The sequence below is a fragment of the Fistularia commersonii genome, chromosome 9, assembly GCF_037954325.1.
Source record: "Fistularia commersonii isolate RoL2024-O1a breed Wild chromosome 9, RoL_Fcom_v1.0, whole genome shotgun sequence".
In the NCBI taxonomy this organism is placed as follows: Eukaryota; Metazoa; Chordata; class Actinopteri; order Syngnathiformes; family Fistulariidae; genus Fistularia; species Fistularia commersonii.
Window position 1 is genome coordinate 2,838,493 of NC_141292.1, and position 14,704 is coordinate 2,853,196.

At 40.5% G+C, this 14,704-nt stretch overlaps 2 protein-coding genes across 3 annotated transcripts; one reads left to right on the plus strand and one right to left on the minus strand.

Annotated features, from left to right (window-relative positions):
- Positions 1-610: 610 nt before the first annotated feature.
- Positions 611-9,494, minus strand: LOC147230953 (BCL2/adenovirus E1B 19 kDa protein-interacting protein 3). The gene is made up of 6 exons (XM_086151925.1): positions 9,306-9,494; positions 6,042-6,192; positions 4,737-4,818; positions 4,375-4,448; positions 2,846-2,992; positions 611-1,364 (listed from the first exon to the last, which is right to left on the minus strand). Exons 1-6 carry the CDS (start codon positions 9,346-9,348, stop codon positions 1,316-1,318), a joined length of 546 nt encoding a protein of 181 aa, XP_086008051.1. The 5' UTR covers positions 9,349-9,494; the 3' UTR covers positions 611-1,315.
- LOC147230954 (uncharacterized) lies at positions 8,611-11,053 on the plus strand. 2 transcript variants are annotated; one of them, XR_015106569.1, is made up of 5 exons: positions 8,611-8,810; positions 9,290-9,406; positions 9,925-10,010; positions 10,596-10,689; positions 10,796-11,053. XR_015106569.1 is itself a non-coding variant. In XM_086151926.1 (5 exons), exons 1-5 carry the CDS (start codon positions 8,856-8,858, stop codon positions 10,921-10,923), a joined length of 540 nt encoding a protein of 179 aa, XP_086008052.1. In that variant the 5' UTR covers positions 8,839-8,855; the 3' UTR covers positions 10,924-11,053. The 2 variants fall into 2 exon arrangements, 1 of the variants encoding a protein (XP_086008052.1); XM_086151926.1 differs by lacking the exon at positions 8,611-8,810 and adding an exon at positions 8,839-8,970.
- The last annotated feature ends 3,651 nt before the right edge of the window (positions 11,054-14,704 follow it).

A 14,704-nucleotide genomic window follows, 5' to 3' on the forward strand; every position in this document is an offset into this window, starting at 1 on the left:
AAATAAAATAAAATTAAAATAATGCATAATAAAACACAATGAAGCAAAATAAAATAGAAAAATAAAATGAAGCAAAGTTAAGTAAAATGGATTAAAGTAATCAAGAAATAAAGCACTATAAAGCAAAATAAAATTACACAAAACAAAATAAAAAAATAAAAATAAAATTAAGCAAAAAAATAAAATAAAGCAAAATAAAATAAAATAAAATGAAATAACCAGTCCAAGTCATACCCCGTCTTTTGTCCAATAACGGCTGCGATACTCTCCTGCTTCCCTGTGACCCGGAGTGCAGGATAAGTGGAAGATAATGAACGGATGGATCGAGGGATAAAATAAAGTAAAATAAAATCACATAATACTACTAGCTTTCTATGATTGGTTGCGAGTAATCTGGTGAACAAAAGACAAAATCTTTTAATTAAATGAAGACATAAGCTAGTCCTTGGGCTCTCATTTGTCCAGTTCGGGTCGTGGCTCGATCCATCCCTCCGTCGGTCGAGACAGAAAGCCGCCGCCGGCTTTTTTTCGACTGTGTTGTAATCTGCGGTTATAAAATGTAAAACTTGAAATGAGCCTTTAAAAAAAGGAAATAAATCAAACGCGTTAATGATTTGAGGAGCGATATTTAATGGGGTCATGATTGTCTTCGTCAGAGGTCGTACATGGAATCGGCTTAGGAGACAAAAAAAAAAAAACACAACCACAGCCACTCCTACATTCACTCAGCCAGCTAATAAAAGTTTCTACATTTGATACGCCGTCACGGCAGAGGAAAAAAACAAAAAACAAAAAAAAAAATCACAAAAACTTCTCGCAGCAGCTGAGTTTTACAGAGGGCCATTACTTTTGACAAATGACAGGCATTTAGCTTTTCTCAAAGGTTGGGCAAAGGCTACCACATATTATCTTTCTCATTTCATCTCAACACACTGTTCCCGACTAACAATTTTCACTCCTCCGTCAAAGGGCGTCTATTGTTCTGGCCGGGTAAACACTCTTTCTCCCTTTTCTCATTTATCCGGCCAATCTATTTTCCTTGATTGTATTTCAGCTGCTCGGGATCTGCGCGACTCTCTCGGAGAGTAAAAAAACAAGCCGCCTCCGAACGACTCGTCGGTCACGATCCGTCCACCACTCCCCGGGCGCTTCCACGTGCACGGACTGAAAGGAAAGACTGCGGGGACAGACGGACGAACAGAGGGACACAAACGGACGGGGGAGGTACTAGAGTCGCCCCTGGTTGAAGAAGGACGGGGTGAGTAAGGGCTGCGGTCGGGACTCGGCCTTTCCGGACGCACTCTTTGCGAACGGATCACAGAGTGCTGGTTGTGGAAGCGGCCAAACGCTTTCCTATGTAGATCCTGAAAGACAAACCGGAGCGCGGTGATGAACCGAATATTTGCGAGACCCCCACTCTCCCCCCCCCCCCCCCCCACCGGCTGCGGTCATCGCTTAGCAACGGTATCCAGGCACAGCTGGTCTTTTTTTAACGCGCCGCTGTGCGCCCGCGGTGTTGGTTCCCGGCTCCGAGCGCCAGGTGCTCCTCGGTAAAAGCTCCACTTGAAAACACTCCGGCGAAGCTTCGGTGGCTTCGATAAAGACAATCTCGGAGCGGATCGGCCATGGGTGTTGAGCCGCATTTTGTAATAACGGCGCATTTTGTAATAAACGTCCAAAATGTAATAACTTTTTCTATTCATTTTGTAATAAAGCCCATTTTGTCATAAACTGCCCCAATGCATTTTGTAATAAATTTTGCCGCATTATGTAATAAGTTATTACATTTTGAGAAGATTATTACAAAATGCACTTGCAACTTTTTTATTCTCTCGGAAATGTAATAACATGGAATTTATAGAATATTCTCTGTTAATGCAACCTTTGAATGGTGTACTGATAGTAATCGCTAAGTACTGCTACTAGGCTAATACAGTGATACTGATAATAGGCCTAGCTTTGACAAATACTTTTAAGTAAAATAAAATATAATTAACAAACTTATGCTTTAGAATTGTTATTACATAATGCACCATGTTATTACATTTCCTAGAGAATAAAACAGTTGCGAGTGCATTTTGTAATAATCTTCTCAATATGTAATAACTTATTACATAATGCGGCAAAATTTATTACAAAATGCGTTGGGGCAGTTTATTACAAAATGTGGCTTTATTACAAAATGAAATGAAAAAGTTATTACATTTTGGACGTTTATTACAAAATGCACTGTTATTACAAAATGCGGCTCAACATATGGGTCCGACGAATTTTAATATTTCCCGCGATGCCGTGAAGGCAGAGGATATTCCCCCCCCAGCGCAACCTGAGATGTTTGGACAGAGTCGCTTAAAAAAGAGTTTCACCAACAGACACATTTTACTCAGCTAACGCGACTCCTGAAAAATGGTTTTGTTACAAGATGGCTTTTTTTTTTTTTTTTTTTTTTGCCCGATTGTTTCCGTATGAGCTACCAGCTCGGCGAATATTTATCTGAACGTGACGCAGGGCCCGCTGAAACGGGATTGGTTGGGATCCGCTCGCGTTACAAACCGAATTAATGCTCTTGTCGATCGAAGTTCAGGACGTGGCACCCAGGCTGACAATTCCATATTTACTAACATTAAGACCATATATTTACCTTTCAAGAGCCCCTAAACACAAGAATATGACTGATTTGTACTAAATATACGACATATAAATGTAACTTTTGTGATTTTCAGTCATCCAACAAAAGTGAGACGAACCAAAAGCAAGACGGTCGGTGAGAAATCGCTGCAAACTGAAGATACGCAGCCAATGTAAATGTAAAGGGTGTGTGTGTGTGTGTGTATCAGTGTCTCACCCGACACCGAGCGTCAGGAGATGTGAAGCCAGGAGCGAGGGAACGAGGATGAGGAGAACATCGGACGAGAAGATCCCTCTCTTCATTACCTCCGTCTTCCTGACGCTGAGGGAACTCGGCTGTTTAGGATGCTGGAACACAAACTCTCTGCAGGGACAGAAGACAGGTAGGGGAAATAAAAATATATATAAGTATATATATGTATGTATATGTGTTATGTATACGTATGTATATGTGTCTATATATATGTATGTTTATGTGTTGATATATGCATGTACATGTGTATATATGTATATGTACATAAATATTTGTGTGTGTATATATATATGTATATGTGTTTATATATGTATGTATATGCGTGTATAAATATATGTATATATGGATATACATACATATATAAAGGCATATGCATATATATACACACACATGTGTAGATACATATCATATTTATATTTATATAAATAGATACATATACATATGTACGTATATATATATTTATGTATGTATATACGTATGTAGAAATGTATCTGTATGTATACATGTATATACAAATATATGTTTCTATACATACATACACACATATGTATGTATATATATATATATATAATTTATATATATATATTAATATTAATAATATATTCTTATTATTTATATTTATATCTATATATATGAATATATAGATATATCTATATTGTCATATATGTATGTATACGCACACACATATAAATACACCGATATATATATATAAATGTTTTTTTTATATAATTATATATTTTTGGAAATGTATTTACAAAAAAACAAATTAAGTCATTACATTTTTTTAAAACTTTTTTTAAACAAATATTCAAAATTCAAAGGTTTTCCCACGTCCTATTCTGTGAAATTAAAATTTTGCTCAATTCATGATCAGTGTCTTAGGGTTTATCTTACTCATTTACTCATTTAGAAGATTTTTATTCTTTTTTTTGCTACTTTCCAAAGTGCCGATATTTTCTCGCTCTTTGTTTCCCAAGACTTTTGATCGTCGTCGGGTACGTGTACAGCTCATTTTATAATTACATTTATATATAGAAATACACTGTGGATAAAACTCTCCTGCATCTGCATTGGGGTTTTTTGGGAAGCTGCTGCAAACTAGATGCTGATTCCTCTGCGCTTAAAGGTGTAATCTTTCTGCGGCACAAAGCTTTGCAGCATGTGATTCTTGACAAGTTTAATTCAAACTAATCGCCAATTAAATTGTTTTTGTATCCCAAAAGGCCGATTTGCATCCACTATAATCTTCCGCTAATACTCTTATACGGCTTTTGATCCACGAAGTTTTACAATGTAAATTTTTCTAATCAAACCTAAGTACATCCATGCAGGTTGCCAAGTCACGTCACGACGGGATGGCGATGGGTTCGGCTTTTAGCCAAAAAGTAGTTACGACGCAGAGGGCCGTTAAAACAAGCATGTTTCGTTTCTTTTACTTTTCCCAAACTACCGAAAAAGTAATAATACAAGCAGAAATCACTTCGAACTCTTACTTTGGCGGCATGTTCTCGGGTCTACTGGACCAATCCCAGACCCAGTCGTTGTCCGCTCGCCGCTCGGCCTCTTCCTGTTCCCGACGCGCGGGATGGACGACAATATGGAGGAAATTAAAAACAAATAAAAGCGCACAAACAGTCCGCAGCTAGACCGGGATTTTCCCCCGAACATTTCGAGCCGTGAAAGTAACATCGCAAAAAATATTTGTTTGAGCTTCTCGGGCTACTTTTCCTTCGACCCGCCGTCGTTTCTTACAACCTGCCTGATTGATTATATGGAATTTAAAAATATTGGAGATGGAGGACAGATGGACAGAAGCGGTTGCTAAAATCATTTTTAAAGGTTTATAAGAATGTACCTGGATGGTGACACAGTCACTGTCATGTTCGCTGGAGGGTCTCGGGGAGCCGGTGGACCGTGGACTCGTCACCTGCGGGGGGCTGAGGAGAACCGCCAGGAAATAACAATTGTAAAAATGCTATTTTACAATCCAGATGAACCGTATAGAAAGATTTTTTTTTTTTTCTTTTTTTTTTGCAGAATTTTGGAATAGTACAGAATGTAGTTTGTTGAACCTGGGCAATAAAGGGCGGAGCGTCAAGAACGTACAATACATATTAAAATAGAAACAATATGTTACTTATAAGAGACAAAGTTAAACTTAGAGTGACGCTTTATGTGTGATAATATATACATTTATATTTATTCTATTATTTTAATTTATATATGATTTATTTATATATTTATATATGGATATATATTATATTTTTTATCATTATTATTTATATAGCTTATCATATATATTACATACATAATGTTTCATCAATGTACAACTTATAAAAGACTACATTAAACTTTCACTGAAGCTTCATGTGACAATTATAATATATGTATATATGTATGTATACACATGTATAAACACACACTTTACATGTGTATACAGTATTGTGTACATATATATATAAAATAATAATATTATATTTAAACAATACACAACTCATAAAATACAACATTAGAGTGAAACTTTATGTATGATAATATATATATATCTATATACATATGTACATATATTCATTCTAGATATTTATTTATTTTAGATACATTTTATTTAGATATTTCTTTCTTTATATTATTTATACATATTTATAGATAGATATATTATTATGATATGTTATTTCATTAATATTATAACTAATAATATAATTGATATTTTCATCTGTAATACTCTTATTCTAATATTATAATATATATATATATGATGTTTAAACAATGTACAACTTATAAAAGAAAACATGTATGTATATATCATTGGGTATATATATATATATATATATTATATCATTATAATATTATATCTATTAAAAAAATAATTCAAGCATGGGGTCATTCAAGTACATCTCATCTCATAAAGGATGGAAAAAGGGCAGACCCCCACAGAGGACAACCATTACTAGAAGGCGCAGGCAGACGGTGAATTATTGCGCAGCGAAACGGCCGACGGCAAGAAGGATTTCCTGAATCTGTCGAAGCCGAGCTGTAACCGTCTAACCTCCGTCTCCTCGGTGTCCGGCGTCTTTGCCGGCCAGGATTCTCCGTGACGGATAACAGTTTAGTGGACGATTTGTTCTGTTTATTCCTGAAACTGAGGAAATGGTCGTCCTACCTGTCCCTGCTCCTCTCGCACTCCAGCTGGGCTTCCAGAAGGATCCTCTCCAGCTCCCCCTGCAGCGCAGAGGAGATGCTGTCCTGGGACCCCGTCAGGCTCTCCCTGCGGCTGACGGCCGCTATCAGCTCCTCCAGCTCCACCCAGGAGCCTGGCGTTGGGGGGGGGGGAACCGGGAAACTACATTTAAATCCAAACTCGAAACGGCCGTCTTTGAGCGGGAGGCGATTCGAAGCGTTTTCTACTCCGCCGAGAGATAGGAGATGTCTCGGCGTGATTCCGCCGTGGGTTCGACGTCGACCGACGAAGCTTTTCTAAACAATGCGTCGGAGCTGTTTTATAATTCCCGCGATGATTCGTCCCCGTCTGGTCTTAAAGGTCAAGTAAAATCGGGATATAAACATCAATGCAGTCGCTTTTCTTGCATTCTTTAAGAGGCGAATGGCAGATTGTTATACTGTGGGTTGACGGTTATTGTTTTGTCAGACGATTCGCTGTCCGACTGTTAATACCAGCAGAATTATGTTATTGATTAGTGCTTTTCAGATATTTTTGGTCTCGTATTTGCGATTTCGTTCATCCGAAAAGTCTAAATTACCATTGACATTCAATGACCGTATCTCAGCTTGTGTGCGACCTGTGCGTCTGTATAAATTGTTATTTGTGCGATTCGATTTTGGTACAACTTGTTATTTTAATTCTCTCCCATTATTTTTTTCTCCCTTCGACAATACGACTGCCGCGCCGTCATCCTCCGAGAAACATCCGGTTAAAAAAAAGGTTAAAAAAAAATATACAGAGAAAGAAATGACGCATATAAATTGGGCATTTTATCTTTGACCAGTTTATATTGTCTTTTTATTTATCTATTTATTGACTTTTTATTTATTGGCTCCAAACTATAAATGGTTTCTCTGTAAACATTATTGGATTAGTGAAAGGCTTTGCTGTGTTTGCTTTTGCCAACTCAACTGCACACGCTCACACACACACACGCACACACACACACACACACTCACCAATGTAAGAAAGAAAATTCACATCCATAGTAAAAAAAACTGATTTTTGAAATTACCCATTATATGTGAATGTCATTTAAATTAGCATTATATAATAATGACATTTTAACCGGAACTTATTTTCATGTTTGGAAGGGACATTGGCTTTTTGGGGATTTTACTCAAAAATGTGTTCAACCAGTGAGGTATAGGACCTACATCTGCCACATCAAGGACTCACATAATTTTATTTCATAGTTAATATGTATAGATTTATAAATGTATATGTATATTTCATGGGTTTGTTATGTTATTAGCGCCGGGAGCTCACTGGGCCCCCTTGTGGCCGCAGCATGAATTGAACATAACAACAGGAATGTTTATTCAACCAAATTCCATACACACATCCTGAATATTCTTCAGAAAATTACAGAAAAATTAGATTGAAATTTTTTTTAAAACATAAAAGCAGGGTAGAAGGAAAAAAAAACAAAAATCATAAATATATTCTGATCACAGCCTTTTACAACAAATGAAAATTTGAAATTTTTTTTGTTCATTTTTTTTTTTTTTTTTTTTTTTTTTTGCGAATACCATGCCTTAAAGTTCAGATTGTCCCCATATTATCTCCCAAATGACGTATAGTAATATTTGTCACATCAACTTTTTTATTCTTTATTATTTTTGCCACATCAAGGACACACATAAGGACTCACAAGGACTCACATTGAATTTTTTTGTAAAATTTTTTTTTTTTTTTGCGAATCCCATGCCTTAAAGTTCAAATAGTCCCCATATTATCTCCCTAATGACGTATAATAATATTTGGCACATCAACTTTTTTATTTTTTATAATCTTTGCATCCTGTTAAAATCGCTGAATATCATTCCAATACAATTCCAATGGAAAGATAATTTCATCGATTTTTTTTTTTTTTTTTTTTTGTCAGGAAAACATCAGCGTTGTGCACGGATAATATTAATTAGCGATAATCACTTGCGGGAGATGCTCGACACCGGTCGATTCATCTTCTAATCCGTAACAGCACGAGCGCGGCGCCGTGCGAGGCTTGTTTCTGCGCATATGCCGCGGCCTCGTGCGCCGTCCTGACGTGACAACCTGATGCGCTCGGGGAAAAAGGTCAAGCGATAATCAGCGGATTCATGAAAATACGGTCTGTGAATGAATAACAACTCAGGGTTCAGTGAGTGCATGAACGGAAGGGGGGCGCATGAACACATGCACGCCGCTGCGTTTGCTGTGCACAGACCCACAAATAAACAGTTGGGCAGGGCTAACTCGGGCTGACAGCGTGCCGGCTTACGTAAGATCTTATTTCTGGTAGAGATTAGCCATTCACCCTCTCACCCGCCCTCCCTCACCCGGCTCTTTCTGTTGTTCGACGCCTTGCAAACACGAGGCTGCACGGAGGAAATATCAACGCCTCCCCCCCCCCCGCCTTCGTCTCGTTTCTTAAATATTCGCTTTACCTCGGCGTTCACACCGTTTAGTCGCATTAACGGGAGGAGCGGAGACATGAGTGGGCAAAGTGCCGTAGGGAGGGGCGGGAGCGAGGGCGAGCTGTGCCATTGCCCTACTTATTTTTCTGTGGAGAGTTATGACATAACAACCGCTTTGTTTATCTATCTGTCACCATTCCGCAGCACCGGATCGGTTTACGGCGCAATTTTACGCACGTTAATTTGCGTCGACGCCGGATCGGATTTATGCGCCGAGGACTCGAGCCGGATGTCGAACGGCTTCGATGAGGTACGACGAGGAAACGGGTCCGTCCCCCCGTCCCCGCGTCGGGTTATGAATGGCCGCTTCGGCGCTAGCTTCGTGACACCGACAATGTGCGAGCGGCGCAACGCGGCTATAAGCGTCAGGAAATCTCCGCGGCTTAATTGGCTTACAGAGATACAAACAGGTGAGTCAGGGAATCCGTTTACACAATGAATCAGTGGCAACAACAACGACAACTATAAAAGTGACCGTTTATCTCTCCCGACCTCATGTTTCCTCGAATTGATATTTTATCAGACAAAAAAATGCGAATATTTGCACAGCATCCCTTGAAACACTTGGAACCGGTTACATTTTCTCATGAACCAACATTGCAAGTTGCATTACCTATCGACAAAGAATCAAGTGTAGCCTAGCGAGGGAGGCCAAAACTACGCTATTAGCATTGCGCAAAATGAACATTTCCTTATCTCTAGATAATCATTTGCTTCAACGCAACGCAGGCCCGACATCACTCACCATAAAGTCCATCCTCGGGTGTCTGAGAGCCGGACAGAGACATGCTCGGGTGCCTTGGGCTGGAGCTCGGAGAGATGCTGAGGCCGAGCGAGCAGGTGGAAGTGAGTCGTCGTCGTCGTCCGGGACCTTTTTTTTACTTTCGGTCACTCATGTGTCTGTTGTAGCCTAAAAAAAGGCCACCAGTCACAGGCGCTTCGCTAATCCGCTCCATCCCTCCCTCCCTCCCTCCCTGCCTGCCTGCCTGCAAACCCCCTTTGCCTCCCTCCCACATGTCAAGGGGGGAGGAGGTAAACAAAACAGGCAGGGAGGTCAGCAGGTGCTGAAGCCGCGGAAACAAGCAGCAGGGATGCGATGTGCCGGACTTCACCCGGCCTTTTTTTTTTTTTTTTTTAACAAAAACAGGACATCCTCGGATAAATAAAAGTCAATTGAAATGCTTCATAGGTTTTTAGAATTACATAATCCAGCGCAGTGCAAGTCCAGACAGTATGACAAATTTTTTTTTTGGGGTTGTTTGCTTGTTTTGACGGATGCCCCGAGGCACATCTATCATCGCTCACCACCGCTTGTGTATTACTTTCTGTATCCCTGTTTGAGTTTAACTGTCAACCGGTTGCAGGACTGGACTCCTGCAACAGCTCCCGTCGCATCGGACAAAATTTAGATATTACGGCGGGAGAACCCACAGACGACCCCGCTGTTCTTGTAAGTTGTTTTTTTTTTTTTTCCCTTCAGCGCGATGCCTGCGGATACCATCTGTGCATATTCTTCGCGGAGTCTGGAGGCGACGCGTGTTTCACATATGTGTGACTTTATTTGCGGTCGGTCCAGCAGACAGCAACACGCCGGTGTGAAACTAAAACAAACAAATAGACAAAATAGAAAAAAAACAAACAGTAAAGTCCACCAGGTTGTGGTGGCTTGTTTTGCGAATAGAAGAGTTTATCGGCAGGAACCGAGTCTAAGGGGATTGTTATGCTACTGGAGGTGTTGGTCGTTGGGTCAAAATAGCAACTTTTGTGGGATTATCTGGATTGGAATGTGAGAAGGTAAAGCTAAACAAAGAAGCAAAATCTGTTGGATTAAGAAGAAGAAACATTGAGCTATTTAGCATCGGCTAAATTTGACCCAGCTGTCGTTAAGCAGGAGTTGGTTCCACCACGGATCGGTCGCCGGTCAATCGCAGCGCTACGTACAAAAACAGACAACCGTTCGGTCGTTCATTCATTCGGGGAAATTTTCTCATTTTTTTTTTTTCCAATCAACCTGCCTGTTATTGGACTTTTGGAGGAAACCCACGCAGACACGGGGAAAACACGCAAGGTCCTTCGTGCCGTGATTACGACGCAAGAACCGCAGCGCCACCGCGTCGCCCCCGATCCAGGTAATCCAACAAAAAGTTGCTCTTTGGTCCCGACAAACAACACCGGCGAAAAAGCGTAAAAAAATCCTGAGACCAAGTTTCTGCCGATCTACTCTTACATTTTCAGAACAAACCACCATAACCTGGACGCGCCCACAACCCTGGCGGTTCTATTGGGCCGTTAGAACTGAAGAAGCTTCTCAGATGAGACCTCAAACGTCTTCAAGTGGAGAAATTCAAGTCCAGTTACCTTGACAAGAAGATTTCCACAAGAATTCACCGTGACCTGGATGACCTCTGCTCTCTTATTGTTGTAGATATGCAGGTGATAAATAATATACACTACCCCAAAAAATAAAGGGAACACTAAAATAACAAGACAATATCGAAGATCTAAATTCGTATTCAATACAAAATATAATATGATATATTATATATATAAAATATTATTTATTAACAAATAATAAATACTATCATGGAATGAAAATATTAATTAGTAATATAAAAATATAATAAATAATAATATTAAATATTAAACAAATTGGCTGAATGTACGGACATCAAAATCACGTAAAAATTATCTATGGAAATCAAAAGTATGAACCCATGGAGGTCTGGATTTGGAGTCGGACTCCAAATGAAAGTGTAAAAACACACGACAGGCTGATCCAACGTTGATTTTATGTCCTTAAAATAAGTCAAAATAAATCCGTGTTGCTTGTTGAGCCGCATTTTGTAATAACAGTGCATTTTGTTATAAACGTCCAAAATGTAATAACTTTTTCATTTCATTTTGTAGTAAAGCCGCATTTCATAATAAACTGCCGCATTTTGTAATAAATTTTGCTACAATATTACAAAATGCACTTGCAACTTTTTCATTCTCTAGGAAATGTAATAACATGGAATTTATAGAATATTTTCTGTTAATGTAACCTTTGAATAGTGCACTGATAGTAATTGCTAAGTGCTGCTACTAGGCTAATACAGTGATACTGATAATAGGCCTAGCTTTGACAAATACTTTTAAGTAAAATAAAATGTAATTAACAAACTTATGCTTTAGAATTGTTATTACATAATGCACCATGTCATTACATTTCCTAGAGAATAAAACAGTTGCAAGTGCATTTTGTGATAATCTTCTCAATATGTGATAACTTATTACATAATGCGGCAAAATTTATTCCAAAATGCGTTGGGGCGGTTTATTACAAAATTTGGCAGTTTATTACAAAATGAAATGAAAAAGTGATTACATTTTACAAAATGCGGCTCAACATTGCTTCCTAAGCGGACAGTGTTTGTTGTTTAAATGTCCCCTTTATTTTTTTGTAGCCGTATACTGTATACGTCGAGTTCCAAATGATTGCGCGTGTGAAGACAAACACACATCGACCGAACACACACCTGGGTTTTCCCTCTGTGGATGCTGTTTCTGTCCTCTGAGGCCGTTGCAGGCGCTAAAAGCCAAAGGATTCCCTCCGCAGGGGGAGACCGAGATGGAGAAGACCAAGGTAGAGTCGGAAGCGCAAACCGCCGAAGCGCTGCCGTCTTTGAGGCTCAAAGATGCTGCAATTTGTGCGTCTGAAAACGCGGAATCGCCGGGTGATTCGCACAATGGCGCCGGAGAAAGAATTAATGGTCATCGGTATAGAAAGCGGCCGGCGAGCGGAGGATGATGAGGAAAAAATAAATAAAAAAGACGCGGGCCGGATGACAGCGAGGAGCGGCGCCTCGGTCTTCAAACGGACGGTTCGCGGGTCATTCCGGGAGAGACGGCGAGAAAAACACGGCGAGATGTCAGGGAATGCGGAGCCGGCAACTCATAAGCTATTCATAAAGTCCAGCCAGGGCGTCAATAGATGTCTGTCCAAAAGTGAATATTCCCCCCCCCCCCGAGTTCTGTAACCGAGTGAATCTGGTCTTAAGGGTAAAAATAAGAGTTTCATTGACAGCGAACTCGGCGCGGCTTCAGTCGACATCAGTCGTGTCAATGACTGCGCGTTTTTTCAAAGCGAAAAATACAGCGCGAGGAAGAGGAAGCGCGCTTCTCGACCGGCTCGGGCGAAAACGTCGCGCTTTAAATTCCGATATAGAGTTTTCGTGAACCCGCCAGGTTTAAAGATCGGTTAAAAAGCGGCGACTTTCTGGCTGTTATTGAAATTTTCCGCGGTTTAGCATCTGGAGAATTTCAAGGGGGTTCTCTTTTTACGCCGATGGGTTTTTTTCGACGGCGAGTTCTCGGTCGGTCCGACCTGGACTCTGTAAAGCCGCTCGGAGCTGCGACTTTCTTTTAACCGGACGTCTTCCAGACATCTCACGTCGCTCCAGCTCATAACAGGAAACGGACGGCCCGGGAAAAGCGTCTTTTCTGATACCTTGGCTCTCTTTGCAATTTCCGTAAAGGGAAAAACTTCTCTTTAAAGACTTTTTTAGCGGTCTATCTGTCTCGGCTGATGCTCGCCATCAGGAAATATAAGCGTCGCTGCGGTGGGGTTTTGTTCGAGTATTTACAACCGGAGTGCAGAACGCCGTCTTTGGAAAAGCTCCGTGAATTCTCTGCATCAGCTTCGCTTTCCTTTTACTTCCACCGCAGTCGAAGAGCTGGAATCTTTACGCTTTATGTCGCTCCAAAAATTGAAGGAAAAGTTCATTTTCAGGAAATCACTGATTTTTTTTTTTTTTTTTTTTTTTTTTTTTTTAACCTTTCTACCTCTTGCAGTTTGCACAGGAGCTTTTGCCATTGCGGTCCGTTTCAATTTCACAATTTCTGAATTCCTGTGTGAGACACGCACGCAACCGACGACATGAAATATCCAGAATTTCGTGACGGTGCATTCTGAAATTTAAAGCTTCGGTTTTTTCTTTTTTCTGTATCTTCTTTAGTCTTCATCCGCGGACGAAGATCTTCACGTGAGTAGATGTGGAATATAGTTGTGATTTGGTGGAGGGGAGCAAAAAGGGCCGTAGGTTGAGACTAATCCTCGACATTTGGAAAAATGTCATGTAGCGGTGTCATCGTTTTATTAATTCAGAGAACGAGGTCCAGATCTTCTTCTGGGAAAATGATTCCTCATTTCGGCGACATTCCTTCAAGACATTCTTGACATCGGCAACGCGCGGACTCGGCGCCGGGTTTCATTTCCCGTCGCCAAGAGGAAATAAACGCCTCGCAAAAAAACAAAACAAAAAAAACAAAAAAAAAAAAAAACCACGCGTGTTTCTTCCGAAAAAAAAAAAAAAAATCCGAAACGTACACGACAACCCTCGGGAGACATCATGTCTCCTGAATCATTTGCATAGTGTATGAAGATCCAAGCGTGCTGTTCAACACTTTAAACACTTCCAGAACAACATCACCACCTGGTGGAGAGACGCACTTCCAGGAATTTAAAGAAAAGAAAGAACAGCAAAATAAGGAAAATCCCCAAAAAAGTAAAATGTCATTCACGTCAATAGTCATCGGATCTCCTTTTCCTCCGGAGGGAAACGGAAAAGTCGGGCGTCAAAAATGACACGGTTGTGGCGAGGAAACCTCCCGTGCGCGTGGTCTCATTTGAAAAATCCCTACTTTCTCAGCCCATCTCCCCGCCAATTTATTATGTCGCCCGGTGGCGTTTCTCTTTGACCTCCATCTTTGTTTTCAGACAAGAGAGCGGCGGCGGAAAGCCATTAATCGGCCCAGAAACAAAGGAGGGAAAGTTTCCTCATCCATCAAAAGAACTTAAGATCTTTGACAATGTCCCGCGCTCGGTCAGGAGATGCCGGCTGCACTCTGGTCCGGCAAATGACTGCCCGCCTCGTTCATCCATCACGCTCCGGAGTAAGACAGCAAAATAATAAGATCTTTTCAGGTAACTTGGATTTCGCCATTATTCACATTTTGTAACATTTTATTAGACCGTGATTGATGATTTGATCTTGATATATATTAAAAGATCGGCTTCGGATTGGCTTTATGTAGCCGCGCCGCCGCGGATGAGCGGTCGCAGTCGGACCGCGGGGTGTTTTCGGCGATTCCGTGAGCCTATGG

Excerpts from the sequence above, each read along its gene's own strand:
- LOC147230953 (XM_086151925.1), bottom strand. The coding sequence starts at position 9,348 with ATGTCTCTGTCCGGCTCTCAGACACCCGAGGATGGACTTTATG. Across the intron at positions 6,193-9,305 it reads ACCCGAGGATGGACTTTATG|GCTCCTGGGTGGAGCTGGAG; the intron begins GTGAGTGATGTC and ends CCCCAACGCCAG. Across the intron at positions 2,993-4,374 it reads CCCGAGAACATGCCGCCAAA|AGAGTTTGTGTTCCAGCATC; the intron begins GTAAGAGTTCGA and ends CTGTCCCTGCAG.
- LOC147230954 (XM_086151926.1), top strand. The coding sequence starts at position 8,856 with ATGAATGGCCGCTTCGGCGCTAGCTTCGTGACACCGACAATGTGCGAG. Across the intron at positions 8,971-9,289 it reads GCTTACAGAGATACAAACAG|GCCCGACATCACTCACCATA; the intron begins GTGAGTCAGGGA and ends AACGCAACGCAG. Across the intron at positions 10,690-10,795 it reads CCGCGTCGCCCCCGATCCAG|AACAAACCACCATAACCTGG; the intron begins GTAATCCAACAA and ends TTACATTTTCAG.